The 15,112-nt window shown below is 47.4% G+C and overlaps 1 protein-coding gene across 4 annotated transcripts in view; it reads right to left on the reverse strand.

The window, feature by feature from the left end:
• Positions 1 to 14,479, reverse strand: part of ZNF10 (zinc finger protein 10) — a 55,514-nt gene extending 41,035 nt beyond the window's left edge. Inside the window, exons 1-3 of one of the 4 annotated variants that reach the window (XM_062182357.1) lie at positions 14,378 to 14,479; positions 13,300 to 13,426; positions 12,712 to 12,807 (exon numbers count right to left, since the gene is read on the reverse strand). In XM_062182357.1, the coding sequence (XP_062038341.1) occupies positions 12,712 to 12,807; positions 13,300 to 13,426; positions 14,378 to 14,386 (232 nt within the window). In that variant the 5' untranslated portion in view covers positions 14,387 to 14,479. Of the gene's footprint in view, positions 1 to 12,711; positions 12,811 to 13,299; positions 13,427 to 14,253; positions 14,331 to 14,377 lie in introns of those variants that run through there. The other 3 variants (XM_062182355.1, XM_062182359.1, XM_062182358.1) reach the window with 3 other exon arrangements.
• Positions 14,480 to 15,112: the final 633 nt, after the last annotated feature.

The raw sequence follows: 15,112 nt of genomic DNA on the forward strand, positions 1-15,112 counted from the left end.
CATGTCACTTTGCTCTCCCCAGTCTGAATGACTGGACGCTCTCTCTCAGATTCCGTCTGGAGATGCCCGACCCCATTAAACCTTGCTAGCGAGCTTACCACTGCTGTCTCATGTCTGAGTTCTTTCTTGCTGATGGTTCACCCCAAATGCCCATAACAGCCAGGTCTGAGCCAGCCTAAAACCCAGAACTCAATCCAGGTCTCCCATGTGGGTGGCAGGAACCTAAATAATTGTGCCATCACCTACTGCCTCTCAGGGTGCACCTGAGTAGGAAGCTGCGTCAGGACTCAAATCCAGGCACTCAGTTGTAGGGTGTGGGCAACTTAACCACTGTGCCAATTGCCTACCCTCACAGTATAAGCATGGTTCCTAATTTTCCCCAGGCAGTATTTTAAGGATTTTTAAAAATATAATAAATATATAAATAAACATAATAAATTCTTATTCTTAGTAAGTTAGCATAAGTATGTAGAGGTAAAAGGTTATATATATATATATATTGCTTTTTACTTATACATATATATGAGATACATAATCTATATATATCAAATGTTTCAGAGAAACTCATATACCAAACAAGAAGGTAAATGGAATAAAATGCTAGCAAAGGTGAAAGTGGACAAAGGGCATTATTTGCAGTACAGAGTTAAAATCAAAATGGAGTAAGTGTGGCTAAAAGCTAACTGCATGATTTCCCACTTCTGTGAAGACCAGTTTTGCTGGCTTGCTTGCTTGCTAATGGCTATCTTGTGAAACTGGGGCAAATTCCAGGGACTGATGTATGGGGCCAATTCCAAGAACCAAGAAAAGGCCCATCCCAGTGTTCTGCCTTAGATAAGATAAATGTGCCTCACCACGTTTATCTTACAACTAATCCTGGGCCCGGTAACTGCATGACAAGTTTCAAAACTGTGGGCCCTAGTGGACAGAATTCTATAAAAGCTGTCTAACTCGCTGCTGGGGACTGCACTCTGGTAAGGGGTGTCGATCCTGATCAGCTGCCTTGCATCTCAAATAAATTTTAGCATGTGGCTGTTACTAGCTTCTGTAACATTCTGTTTCAGCAACAGTAATATTCTTGTAATTTTTCTTTAAGTTTATAATTACTTTTTTTTTTTTGACAGGCAGAGTGGATAGTGAGAGAGAGAGACAGAGAGAAAGGTCTTCCTTCTGTTGGTTCACTCCCCAAATGGCCGCTATGGCCGACGCGCTGCAGCCAGCGCATTGTGTTGATCCGAAGCCAGGAGGCAGGTGCTTCCTCCTGGTCTCCCATGCGGGTGCAGGGCCCAAGGACTTGGGCCATCCTCCACTGCACTCCCGGGCCACAGCAGAGAGCTGGACTGGAAGAGGAGCAACCAGGACAGAATCCAGCACTCCAACCAGGACTAGAACCCGGTATGCCGGCGCCACAGGTGGAGGATTAGCCTAGTGAGCCGCGGCACCAGCCTTATAATTACTTCCAATAGCACATTTAAAATTTTTTTCCCCTAAAACATGCTTTGATGCTTATTTCACTTAGAGGGTGTATTATCTTTTATTTTCATTTTGTACGTTTTTACGTAGAAGTAAACAGACTTCATATTTCTTTAATATCTGTCTCAGAAAATAATCAAGATCTAAATCTATATAGCAGGCAAAAGAAAAAAAAACATGGCTAGTGCCGCGGCTCAATAGGCTAATCCTCCGCCTGCGGCGCCGGCACACAGGTTCTAGTCCCAGTTGGAGCGCCGGATTCTGTCCCAGTTGCTCCTCTTCCAGTCCAGCTCTCTGTTGTGGCCCAGGAGTGCAGTGGAGGATGGCCCAAGTCCTTGGGCCCTGCACCCGCATGGGAGACCAGGAGAAGCACCTGGCTCCTGGCTTCGGATCAGCGTGGTGCGCCGGCCGCAGCGCACCAGCCCTAGTGGCCATTGGGGGGTGAACCAATGGTAAAGGAAGACCTTTCTCTCTGTCTCTCTCTCTCTCACTGTCCACTCTGCCTGTAAAAAAAAAAAAAAGAAAGAAAGAAAGAAAGAAAGATTAAGATGGAGAAACAGTGAAATAGCTAATAAAGGGAAAATCTTAAATTCCCTTCTTATCTCTTCTAAAGGAATTCTTTATCTACTGAGTGCTTGAATAAGAGCCCTGGGGATATTAACTGAGTAATTCTCTTTAGGACTGAGAAACTTCTGCACAACAAAGAAGACAATCAACAGTGAAGAGACAACTGACAAAATGGGAGAAAATATATGCAAACTGCTCATCTGATAAAGGATTAATATCCTAAATTTATAAGGAATTTTTTTTGAAGATTTATTTATCTGAAAGAGTTACACAGAAAGAGGAGAGAGAGAGAGAGAGAGGTCTTCCATCCTCTGGTTCACTCCCCAACTGGCCGCAACACCTGGTGCTGTGCCAATCGGAAGCCCGGAGCCAGGAGCCTCCTCTGGGTCTTTCTATGCGGGTGCAGAGGTCCAAGGACCTGAGTCATCTTCTGTTGCTTTCCCAGGCCATAGCAGAGAGCTGCATTGGAAGTGGAGCAGCTGGGTCTTGAACCGGTGACCATATGGAATGCCAGCACTGCAGGCGGCAGCTTTACATGCTATGCCACAGCACCAGCCCCCAGGAATTTTTAAAAAACAATAGCAACAACAAAGCAATACAGTTAAGAAATAGGCAAAGGATATGAATGTGTAAAATCACCTATCAGAGCAACACAAATCAAAAGCACAATGAGGGGCCAGCGCTGTGACACAGTGGGTAAAGCCGCCACCTGCAGTGCTGACATCCCATGTGGGCACCAGTTTGAGTCCCAGCTGCTCCACTTCCAATCCAACTCTCTGGCATGGCCTGGGAAAGCAGTGGAAAATGACCCAAGTCCTTGGGCCCCTGCGCCCAAGTGGGAGACCTGGAATAGGCTCCTGGCTCCTAGCTTTGGATTGGCTCAGCTCCAGCTGCAGCCAACTGGGGAGTGAACCAGCAGATGGAGGATCTCTCTCTCTCTCTGTAACTCTGACTTTCAAATAAATACACATTAAAAAAAACACACAATGAGGAATTATCTCACTCCAGTGAGAACAGCTACTATCAAAAAGATAAAAAAAACAACAAATGCAGGTGAAGAGATAGGGAAAACGAACCCTTTTACGTTGTTGATGGGAATATAAATCAGTACAGCTATTATGGAGAACAGCATGCAGGTTCCGCAAAGAAATCAAGTGTAGATCTACAACACGACCCGGCTAGCCCCGCTCAGGGATGCCCCAGAAGGAATTTAAATCAGCACATGAAACAGACACTTGCACTCCATGCTCACTGAGTTCTGTGTACCTCACTGCAGCTCTACTCATAACAGCAGAAATACAGTCAACCTAGGTGGTGTCCCTTGATGAAGGGGTAAAGAAAAGGTAATACATGCACAAATGGAATATTTTTCAGCCATTAAAAAATGAAATTCTGACATTTGTAGGTAAATGGATGGAAACAGAAATGAAGTGAAATAGCCCAGATACAGAAAGACAAATACCACATGTTCTCCCTCCTACGTGAAGTTTAACAGTCAAGCTGGGGGCCAGCGCTGAGGCACATTAGGTTAAGCCTCCACCTGCAGCTCCAGCCTCCCATATGGGGGCCAGTTCAAGTCCTGGCTGCTCCACTTCTGATCCAGCTCCCTGCTAACGTGCCTAGGAAAGCAGAAGATGGTCCAAGTACTTGGGCCCCTGCACCTACATGTGAGACCCAGAGGAAGCTCTTGGCTCCTGGCTTTGGATCCGCAGCCCAGCTCCAGCCGTTGTAGCCACTTGGGGAATGAACCAGCAAATGTCAGACCTCTCTGTCTCCCTCTCTCTCTCTCTCTCTCTCACTCTGCCTCTAAAACAAGTAAATAAAACTTTTTTAAGAAAATAGTCAATTGGAACTTAAAATAACGATTACTACAGGCTGGGAAGGATGGGGGAAGAGGGAAGGTAGATAACAGGCACGAAACACAGAAGTTCTAGTCCACAGCACAGTGGGATGATCATAGTTCACAACAATTATTATATACTGTACAAAGAACTAAAAGGAGGCTGCCTTGTGGCATAGTGGGTTCACGGCCTGCAGCACCCATATCCCATATGAGTACTAGTTACAGTTCCAGCTTCTTGGCTTCTAATCCAGCTCCCTGCTAATGCACCTGGGAAGGCAGCAGAAGATGGCCCATGTATTTCAGCCCCTGCCACCCACATGGAGGCCAGGATGGAGTTTCAGGCTCCTGGCTTCAGCCTTGTCCAGGCTTAGCTTTTTCAGCCATTTGGAGAGTAAACTAATAGATGGGAAATCTGCCTCTCTCCCTCTGAATCTCTTGCCTTTCAATTAAGTAATAAATCTTGTGGCCGGTGCTGTGGCATAGCGGGTAAGGCCACCGCCTGCAGTGCCGGCATCCTATATGGGCGCTGGTTCATGTCCTGGCTGCTCCACTTCCCATCCAGCTCTCTGCTATGGGCTGGGAAAGCAGCAGAAGATGGCCCAGGTCCTTGGGCCCCTGCACCCACGTGGGAGACCCAGAAGAAGCTCCTGGCTCCTGGCTTTGGATAGGCACAGCTTCAGCCATTGCGGCCAATTGGGGAGTGAACCAGCAGACGGAAGACCTCTCTCTCTCTCTCTCTCTCTCTCTCCCTCTCTCTCTCTCTCTCTGCCTCTCCTTCTCTCTGTGTAACTCTGACTTTCAAATAAATAAATAAATAAAAATTAAGTAATAAATCTTAAGAAAAAATCCAGCAGGCAGAAAATCCATCAAAATAGTTGGGTTCAATAGCACCATTAATCAACTGGATCTAACTGATTTTTTTTTTTTTTTTTTTTTTTGACAGGCAGAGTGGGTAGTGAGAGAGAGAGACAGAGAGAAAGGTCTTCCTATTTGCCGTTGGTTCACCCTCCAATGGCCGCTACGGCTGGCGCATCTCGCTGATCCGAAGCTAGGAGCCAGGTGCTTCTCCTGGTCTCCCATGCGGGTGCAGGGCCCAAGCACTTGGGCCATCCTCCACTGCCTTCCCGGGCCATAGCAGAGAGCTGGCCTGGAAGAGGGGCAACCGGGATAGAATCCAGTGCCCCAACCGGGACTAGAACCCGGTGTGCCGGCGCCGCAAGGCAGAGGATTAGCCTGTTAAGCCACGGCGCCAGCCCTAACTGATTTTTAAAAAAAAATATTTACTTATTTGAGAGGTAGAATTACAGACAGGGAGAGGGAGAGACAGAGAGAAAGATCTTCCATCCACTGGTTCACACCCTCAATGGCCACAATGGCTGGAGTTAGGCTGATCTGAAGTCAGGAGCCAGGAGCTTCCTGCAGGTCTCCCACAGAGGAGAAGAGGCCCAAGCACTTGGGCCATCTTCCACTGCTTTCCCAGGCCTTGGTAGAGAGCTGGATTGGAAGTTGAACAGCCAAGACACAAACCGGGGCCATATGGGCTGCCCAGTGCTGCAGGCAGAGGCTTAGCCTACTGCACCACAGCGCTGGCCCCATAACTGACTTCTATAACTTACTTCATCCAACAACACATTACTCATTTTTCTCAAATTCACACAGAATAGTCACCAAGATAGACCACATTCTGGGCTATAAAACAAACCTCAGGGGTTGGTGTTGTGGTACAGTGGGTAAAACCACCACTTGCAAAATTGGCATCCTATATTGGAGCTCTGGTTCAAGTCTCTGTTTCCAATCCAGCTCCTTGCTAATGGAGCTGGGAGAGCAGTGGAAGATGGCCCAAGTGCTTCAGTCCCTGCCACCACAGACTCCTGACTTTGGCCTGGACCAGCCTTGGAGGCCATTTTGGGAGTGAACCAGCAGACTGAAGAGCTCAGCCCCTCCCCCATCCTATACCCACTGCTGCCTAGCTGTCTGTAACTCTGGCTTTTAAATAAAATGAAAGACACTATCCACTCTGCCTGTCAAAAAATAAAAATAAATAAATAAAATAAAAATTAAAAAAACCAGCAGACATTAGCCGCGGCGCCGGCTCACTAGGCTAATCCTCCGCCTTGCGGCGCCGGCACACCGGGTTCTAGTCCCGGTCGGGGCACCGATCCTGTCCCGGTTGCCCCTCTTCCAGGCCAGCTCTCTGCTGTGGCCAGGGAGTGCAGTGGAGGATGGCCCAAGTGTTTGGGCTCTGCACCCCATGGGAGACCAGGATAAGCACCTGGCTCCTGCCATCGGATCAGCGCGGTGCGCCGGCCGCAGCGCGCTACCGCGGCGGCCATTGGAGGGTGAACCAACGGCAAAGGAAGACCTTTCTCTCTGTCTCTCTCTCTCTTTCACTGTCCACTCTGCCTGTCAAAAAAAAAAAAAAAAAAAACAAACAAACAAACAAAAAAAAAACACTAACAAGATCAAAGAAGAAATATCAACAAAAATGTAGGGGTGCACTGTGGTGCAGCAGGTAAGGCTGCTGCCTGCAGTGCCAGCATCCCATATGGGTGCCAGTTCAAGTCCCTGCTGCTCCTCTTCCAATCCAGCTCCCTGCTGTAGCCTGGGAAAGCAGTGGAAGATGGCCTAAGTGCTTGGGCCCCTGCACCCGCGTGGGAGACCAGGAGGAAGCACCTGGCTCCTGGCTTCAGATCGGCGTAGTTCCGGCCACTGAGGCCATCTGGGGAGTGAACTAGTGGATAGAAGACCCTTCTCTCTCCATCTCTCCCTCACTGCCTCTCTGTAACTCTGTCCTTCAAATAAATAAATAAATCTCTCTCCCTAAAAAAGAGTAAAATTATTTTGAACTAAACGAAAATGAACATTTATCAAAATTCATGGGATGCAGCAGTGCCTAAAGGGACATTTATAGTATCGAATGAATATATGAACTGTATTAGAAAAGGAGTTTTCAAATCATTCATCCAGCTTATACCTTAGGAAAACAGAAAAAAGGAAAAAATCCAACTAAGTAGAAGAAAAGATAAAAAAATTAGATCAGAAATCAATGAAATTAATAAAAGAGTATTCACTACAGATCCCATGGACATATTAAGGAATACTATGAAAAACTGTATGCACAAGAATTTGATAACCTAGATAAAATGGACCAATTTATTGAAATACAAACTGCCAAAATATACAAGAAACAATTTTAATAGGCTCATAGCAATTAAACAATCAAATCAATAATCAGTAACTTTCCAAAACAGAAAGAACCAAACCTAGATGTGTTTGCTGGTGATTTCTAGCTAATACTTAAAGAAGAATCTATACCAACTCTCTACCATCTCTTTCAGAAGACAGACGCAGAAGGAATACTTCCTATTCCATTCCATGAGGCAAGCATTACCCTAATACCAAAACCAAAGATACTACCAGAAAAGAAAACTGCAGGCCACTATCTCTCATGAACATAACTGTAAAAAGTCTCAACAAAACACAGTTGGGCTGGCACTGTGGCATAGCAGGTAAAGCTACCACCCGCAGTGCCAACATCCCACATGGGCACCAGTTCCAAGTCCTGGCTGCTCCACCTCCGATCCAACTCTCTGCTATGACCTGGGAAAACAGTAGAAGATGGCCCAAGTCCTTGGGGCCCTGCACCTGCATGGGAGACCTGGAAGAACCTCCTGGCTCCTGGCTTTGGATCGGCGCAGCTCCAGCCATTGCGGCCAACTGGGGAGTGAACCAGCAGATGGAAGACTCCTCTCTGCCTCTCCTCTCTCTGTGTAACTCTATCAAATAAATAAATAAAACTTTTTAAAAAATTCAAAAACAAAACACAGCCAACCCTCCATATCCATGGATTCTGCATCCATGGATTCAATTTACCATGTATCAAAAATATCAGGAAATAGGCCCGCGCCGCGGCTCACTAGGCTAATCCTCCGCCTTGCGGCGCCGGCACACCGGGTTCTAGTCCCGGTCGGGGCACCGATCCTGTCCCGGTTGCCCCTCTTCCAGGCCAGCTCTCTGCTGTGGCCAGGGAGTGCAGTGGAGGATGGCCCAAGTCCTTGGGCCCTGCACCCCATGGGAGACCAGGATAAGCACCTGGCTCCTGCCATTGGATCAGCGCGGTGCGCCGGCCGCAGCGCGCTACCGCGGCGGCCATTGGAGGGTGAACCAACGGCAAAAAGGAAGACCTTTCTCTCTGTCTCTCTCTCTCTCACTGTCCACTCTGCCTGTCAAAAAAATAAATAAATAAATAAATAAAAATAAATAAAATAAAATAAAAATAAAAAAAAATATCAGGAAATAAACACCTGTATTGAACCTGTACTAACTTTTTTTCCTTGTTTTTATTCCCTAAACAATTTAGTATAAGAAATATTTACATAGCATTTACCTTGCATTAGGAATGATAAGGGGGCCAGTGTTATGGCATGGCAGGTAAAGCTGCCACTTGCAAAGGCAGCATCCCATACGGGTGCCATTTCGAGTCTCAGCTGATTCATTTTTTTCTTTATTTTTTTTAAAGACTTTTATTTACTTGAGAGGTAGAGCTACAGACAGAGAGGACAGATAGAGAGGTCTTCCATCTGCTGGTTCACTCCCCAAATGGCCGCAACAGCCAGAGCTGGGCCAGTGAAAAGTCAGGAGCCAGAAGCTATGCAGGTTCAGGGGCCTGAACATTTGGGACATCCTCCACTGCTTTCCCAAGCCATAGGCAGACAGCTGGATCAGAAGAGGAACAGCTGGGACACAAACTGGTGCCCATATGGGATGCTGGTGCCGCAGGTAGAGGCTTAGCCACAGCGCTGGCCCCAGCTATTTCATTTCGGATCCAGCTCCCTGCTAATGGTCTGGGAAAAGCAGTGAAAATGGCCCAAGTGCTTGGCCCTTGCCACCCATGTGGAAGACACAGATGATGATCCTGGTGCCTAGCTTCAGCCTGACGATCCTGGTGCCCCAGCTCCAACCATTGCTGTCATCTGGGGAGTGAACTAGTGGATGGAAGATCTTTGTCTGTAACTCTTTCACGTAAATAAATAAATTTTAGGAAAAAAAAAACCATAAAGGTGTTAACACTGTTCGCATTTGTACTTCACAGATGAGGATAACTAAATGTCCAATAAACATATGAAAAGGTGCTCAGCCCCACCAATAATCAGAGAAATAAAAAGTTTAAACCATGAGCTATCTATCACTCCACACCCTCAAGATACATAAAATTATTATGCCTAACATAAATTACGATTTATGAAGCCTCACAGAAACTCATTTATTATGGTTATAGGAAGGTAAATTAGTAAAAACACTTTGGAAAACATTTTGGCATTACTTAATAGTTTGGAAAAGGTACATTATCCTTTAATCCAGCAATTCCAGTCCTAAGTATGTACCACAAATAAACCTGTGCCAATACGGACCATAATACAGGTACAAGAGCAACATGGTTTGCTATATCTCTTATACTGCAAACAACCAAGAGGAAACAGGATTGATAATTGTGGTATACTTACAGGCACGACGGAATAAACTACTATAACAGGCAAAATGCACTAATCTTTAAAAAGTAACTTTGAAAGATAAGAAACTTATACATACATTATAAGTCCTTTTATATGAAGTCCACAGACATACAGGGCTTAACTACTGGGAACAAAGACTCAAACATCTGATAAAGAAAAAAGGGAGTTACTAGAGGTTGACCAACCCTCTTTCCAAAATCCAAAACTGAAATGTTCTTTGTTTTTAAAAACAGTGATTTATTTTATTTATTTGCAAGGCAGAGTAACACAGAGATAGACAGAGAAACACAGAGAGAGAAGTCTCCCATCCACTGGTTCACTCCTCAAATGGCTGCAACAGCCAGGGCTGGGCCAGGCCAGAGGTGCAGAGCCAGGTGCTTCTTCTGGGTCTCCCAAGTGGGTGCAGGGGCCCAAGCACTTGGGCTATCCTTTGCTGCTTTCCCAGGTACATTAGCAGGGAGCTGGATTGGAAGTGGAGCAGCTGGGACTCCAAGCAGCCACCCATTATAGAGTGCCAGCACTGCAGGCACCAGCTTTACCCACTACACCACAGCGCAAGCCCCTGAAATGTCCTAATCTTAAAAGTGTCAAATTATGGTGAATTTCAGATTTTCAAATTAGTGCTGTTCAACCAGTAAAGTATATAGAAACATTACAAAAATCCAAAAAATCTAAAATCTGAAATGTTTCTTGTCACAGCCATTTCAGGTAAGGAATATTCAACCTGTCCCATAAGAAAAGCTTACTTTTTTTTTTTAACCTTTATTTGGAGGGGCACAGGGGGATAGGCTTGAGCATCTAGAAAGCTCTCAGAGACCAAGAACTGTTGTGTTTACTGACCTTGGACACATGTGTTTGGCATGATAGCAATTTGTTGAACTCTATGTTTATGTTACTTGTATCTATCTGTGATAGTTCACAACAAGAGGAGTTTTCCAGAAAAGACGTTAGAAGGAACACAAAAATTCCAAGAGCTATATTAAAGTAGTGGAGTTAGAGACAATTTTTCCATGTATTCCCTTTTCTTCACTTATCTTGTACATTTTTTAAAGATTTATTTGTTTATGCAAAAGGAGGAGTTACAGAAGCAGAGAGACAGAGAAGTCTTTCCTCTGCCAGCTCACTCCCCAAATGGCCACAATGGCCCAGAGCTGGGCCAATATGAAGGCAGGAACCTGAAGCCCCCTCCAGGCTCCCACAGGGGGGCCAAGGACTTGGGCCATCCTCCATTCCCTCCCAGGCGGTGTCAGTGAGCTGGATCAGAAGTGGAACAGCCAGGACTTGAACTGGCACCCACATGGGAGGCTGGAACTGCAGGCAGCAGTTCTACCCACCATGCCACAGCACCAGCCTCCTGTGCCTGGGTTTTATACACTGGTTTTCTTCTATTTTTTATTTTTAGAAAATAACATCTTTCTTCTTTAACTTACACTCACACTTTAATGAAATCTCCTTGTATTTGCTCTACCTGACTTCAGCCCACATCATTACCTTCTTTCCAAATCCCTCTCTGCATCCTCTTAGAAGTCTTAGTAGCATGTGACATTAACTACCACCGCTCTTCTAAGGCCAGAGCCCAGTGGGACCTGTCACCTGTTCCCTTGGAAGTCCTTTTAAAGCTGCAACGTTTTAAAGAGATATTTCTCCTTTTCTCAACAGGCTCTCTCTAAGGGTCAGAGGATCACCACTGGACAATTGCTTCAGAATCAACTACATGAGACTTACAGAAATGCTCATTGGCTTCCTTAGGGCTTCCATATCAGAATCTCCAAGGGTGGAACACAGTCATTTATTTCTAAAGAATTTCACCACAATTCCCTTGTTAATCAAAGGTGAAGAAGGCTTTCAGAGATTTTTCTCATTCACTCTCATGGTTTAAATTTTTGGTTTTTAATATAAGAGTCTCACTGGGGTCAGCGCCGTGGCGTAGCAGGTAAAGCTGCTGTCTGTAGTGCCAGCATCCCATGTGGGTGCTGGTTCAAGTAACAGCTGCTCTACTTCTGATCCAGCTCTCTGCTGTGGCCTGGGAAAACAGTAGAAGATGGCCCAAGTCCTTGGGCCCCTGCACCCACATGGGAGATCCGGAAGAAGATCCTGGCTCCTGGCTCCAGATCGGCACAGCTCCGGCCATTGAGGCCAACTGGGGAGTGAACCAGTGGATGGAAGACCTCTCTCTCTCTCTGCTTCTCCTCTCTCTGTGTAACTCTGACTTTCAAATAAATATTTTAAAAAGTCTCATATCTGCATCTCTAACCTCATTTTTTAAATTTATTTGACAGATAGAGTTAGACAGTGAGAGAAAGAGACAGAGAGAAAGGTCTTCTTTCCATTGGTTCACCCCCCCAAATGACCGCTACAGCCGGAGCTATGCTGATCTGAAGCCAGGAGCCAGGTGCCTCCTCCTGGTCCTCCCACGCGGGTGCAGGGGCCCAAGCACTTGGGCCATCCTCCACTGCCTTCCCGGGCCACAGCAGAGAGCTGGACTGGAAGAGGAGCAACCGGGACTAGAACTTGGCACCCATATGGGATCCAGCGCCACAGGCGGAGGATTAACCAAGTGAGCCATGGCGCTGGCCCCTAACCTCATTTTTCTTGTACAGAATATATCCAACAGCTTATTGGAAATCTTCACTTGCAAATACTATTGTCTACTCACACCTAGACTATCAAACCAATTCATCTCCTTTTCTCCTTGTCTCCAAAAGTGACTCTCTTCTTGGCTTTTACATTTCTATTACTACTCTCCCTATCCAAATTATCCAAGCCAAAAACACCAACTGGAAATTCCTTTCCTCTCATTGTTGCACTGATGGTCTGAAGAGTCTCTTATGCAAGTGATCTACAGTCATATTTTATCTCACTAGGTCATAAATTTTTTGATAGCTGATACAGTTTGTATGCCCTCTAGTGTCTGCAGCATGATTAAATATTTGGTAAATATTGTTAAGAGAATATATGAACAAATGAATAAAAAATCAATTAGCCAAAGAATAATGAATTAACCTTTCCAATCAGATTAAATAAAACAATACTACATACCTTTTTATTTAGACAACAGAAAAACGTACCAATTTGAAGAAAAGGATGAGACCAAAGAGAAATGAAAGGAGACAACTGTCTGTGAGAAAGTGGGGAACGCACGAGCACTGGGTATGAAGTGCTCCCTGATGCAGCTATGGGTCAGAATTCAGTCTCTACAACCCTGACATCTTTAAGGGAAGAATTCCCAACCAACATAATAAAGACCATTGCTCTCTCACTAACTAGTTGGTTATTATCTTAAAAATTTCCCCTACCAGCTTCTAACTCACTCACCTGAAAAAAGATTTCTTCTTATATCTCCTTTCCCCAGCCACGGCTCTTTCCCTTGCTCCAATAGGGAAACCAAATCTGGCTTAGAAATGGAAAGACCTGCTTACAGAAAATGAAATGAATTCAACATCAGTCATTAAATCCTAAATGAAGTTACAGCCCCACCCTGGAAACTAATTTTCAGAAACCCATCCCTTACTTGGGGATATTCAGCACCTAACGTAGATTGACAACAGCCTTTCAAAAGGCCAGCTCCTGCGGCCAGCACTGTAGTGGGTTAGGCAGCTGCCTGCACCACCGGCATCTACATGGGTACAGGTTTGAGTCCTGGCTGCTGCACTTCCGAACCAGCTCCATGCTAATGCACCTGCGAAAGCAGAAGATGGCCCAAGCCCTTGGGCCCTGCACCCACATGGGAGACCTGGAAGAAGCTCCTGGCTCCTGGCTTCAGCCTGGCCCAGCCCCAGCCATTGCAGCTATTTGAGGAGTGAACCAGTGGATGGACGATCGCTCTCTTTCTCCCTCTCTCTCTGTAACTCTTTCACATAAATTTGAAAAATATTACAAAAAAAAAAAAAGAGGAATACTTACCCAGCGAAACCAGATGGCCATAGTTCTCCAACATCACACATCTGTACAGATCTCTCTGGGCAGGTTGAAGCCATTTCCACTCCTCCTGGGAGAAGTCTATGGCCACATCTCTGAATGTCACTGACCTCTGAAATGACAAACATATATCTATACAACCAGCACCCTTGCCCCCACAGGCCTTGATCAAGGAGGAAAGAGTCTCATTGTGGAGGGCAAACTATGTGAGTAAAAATTATATAACTAATGTCCTAGCTTTTTTGTTTTATTACATAACCAGAAAAAAAGAGAACTGTTCTGGGACGATTTACAATTTTGCTGAAGATAAACGATTATCTATAAACTGCATTGACTTCTAGCTTTGGTTGTAAAATTTCTTAAAATTTTCTAACATTTCATGAGTAGTAAAGACTATTCCTTTGAGTTTAATAAGCAGTGTCTATTTTCCTTAACACTAGCCCAATGAATATGAACTGGCCAGCACTTCTTCAAAACTGGCTAAGGGAATGTGCTCTCGGGTTTATCACGGTGGTCTCTAATCCTGAAGAAATAGCTATAAAACTTAGCAGCAGCTTTAGCAATGACATAGAACTACTAGCAAGAGGGATAAGCAATCACGTGTGTGGGCCTCCCAGAGAGGCAATGCACTGCGTCCCAGAAGAACCAGAACGTCATCCCTGGGGACTGCGGGAGTCCATCAACAAGCCTTTGCTTTGCAGCCTGGTCTGCACCACTCAGCGATCCCGCCAGGCAGGAGTGTCACCGACTTCACCCCGCGAACCCTTCTGCAGGAGAGGAGGCGGGCACCTGGACCCCATTTCCGTACTGGCCCCGGCTGGCCCCAGGCTGCGGCCCGTCGGGGGGCCCTGCTCACCCCGGCCCGAACGGCCGGGCTCTCAGCCCCGCTGGCCCTCGCTAGCGGATTCTGCCTCGCGTCCCACCCCGTGTCCCACCCACCTCGCTGGACAGCGGAACCAGGGCGGCTGGAGCGGGCGGCGGCTCGGGGAGGAAGGGACCCGCGGTCCCGTCGGGCAGGTCGTCCCGGAACCGCACGTGAGGAAGGGACGAGGGCGGAGCTCACCTGCGACATGGCCGGGACGGCAGGAAGGCCGGGAAGGCGAAGACGGCGGGGCCTGACGGGGCGCCGGGCCCCGGCCTCGGGCCCCGGGCCCTGGAAAGGGAGGCGAGGGTGCCCGCGGGCCCGGGCCGCCCAGCGCCCCGCGCGAGCCCCGCGCACCGGGAGCCCGGTCTGTTCGCTTTACGAGGGCACAGGCCGCCGGGCGGTGGCCAGCTCCCGGGCTCCGAATCGAGCCTCCGCCACAGGCCGCCCCGCGCGGCTCCCGCCCCGGGCCGACCACGCCACACTGCACCACACCCGGAAGGCCGCTCCGAGTGTCTCAGGAATTGTGCCTTCCGAGCCTCATTCCCGACCAGGCTTCGGGCCTCACGAAACTACACTTCCCAGGGAGGACCGCGGCTGTTTCTCTTCCACTACAACTCCCAGCCTGCCCCGCGGCCACGCCTCACACGCTACGCAAGACCTCGGGCCACAGACGACTACGAGTCCCAGATGCCACCGCGGCCTCCGCTGGGACCCATGTAACATTTCTCTACCACTACAACTCCCAGAGTGCCCCGCGGCCACGCCTACGTCCCAGCCGACAAAAACCGCCGGCCTTGGGCAACCGACTACGCTTCCCAGAGCCCTCAGCGGCCGTGCGCGAGGAAGAAGAGGGCGTTTGTCCTGTGATACCTGCCCGCGCCGCGGCGGTGCCACCGCACGGGCTGGCAAAGACAGCTGGTCCAGGAAACCCCC

This window comes from Lepus europaeus, chromosome 23, assembly GCF_033115175.1.
Source record: "Lepus europaeus isolate LE1 chromosome 23, mLepTim1.pri, whole genome shotgun sequence".
In the NCBI taxonomy this organism is placed as follows: Eukaryota; Metazoa; Chordata; class Mammalia; order Lagomorpha; family Leporidae; genus Lepus; species Lepus europaeus.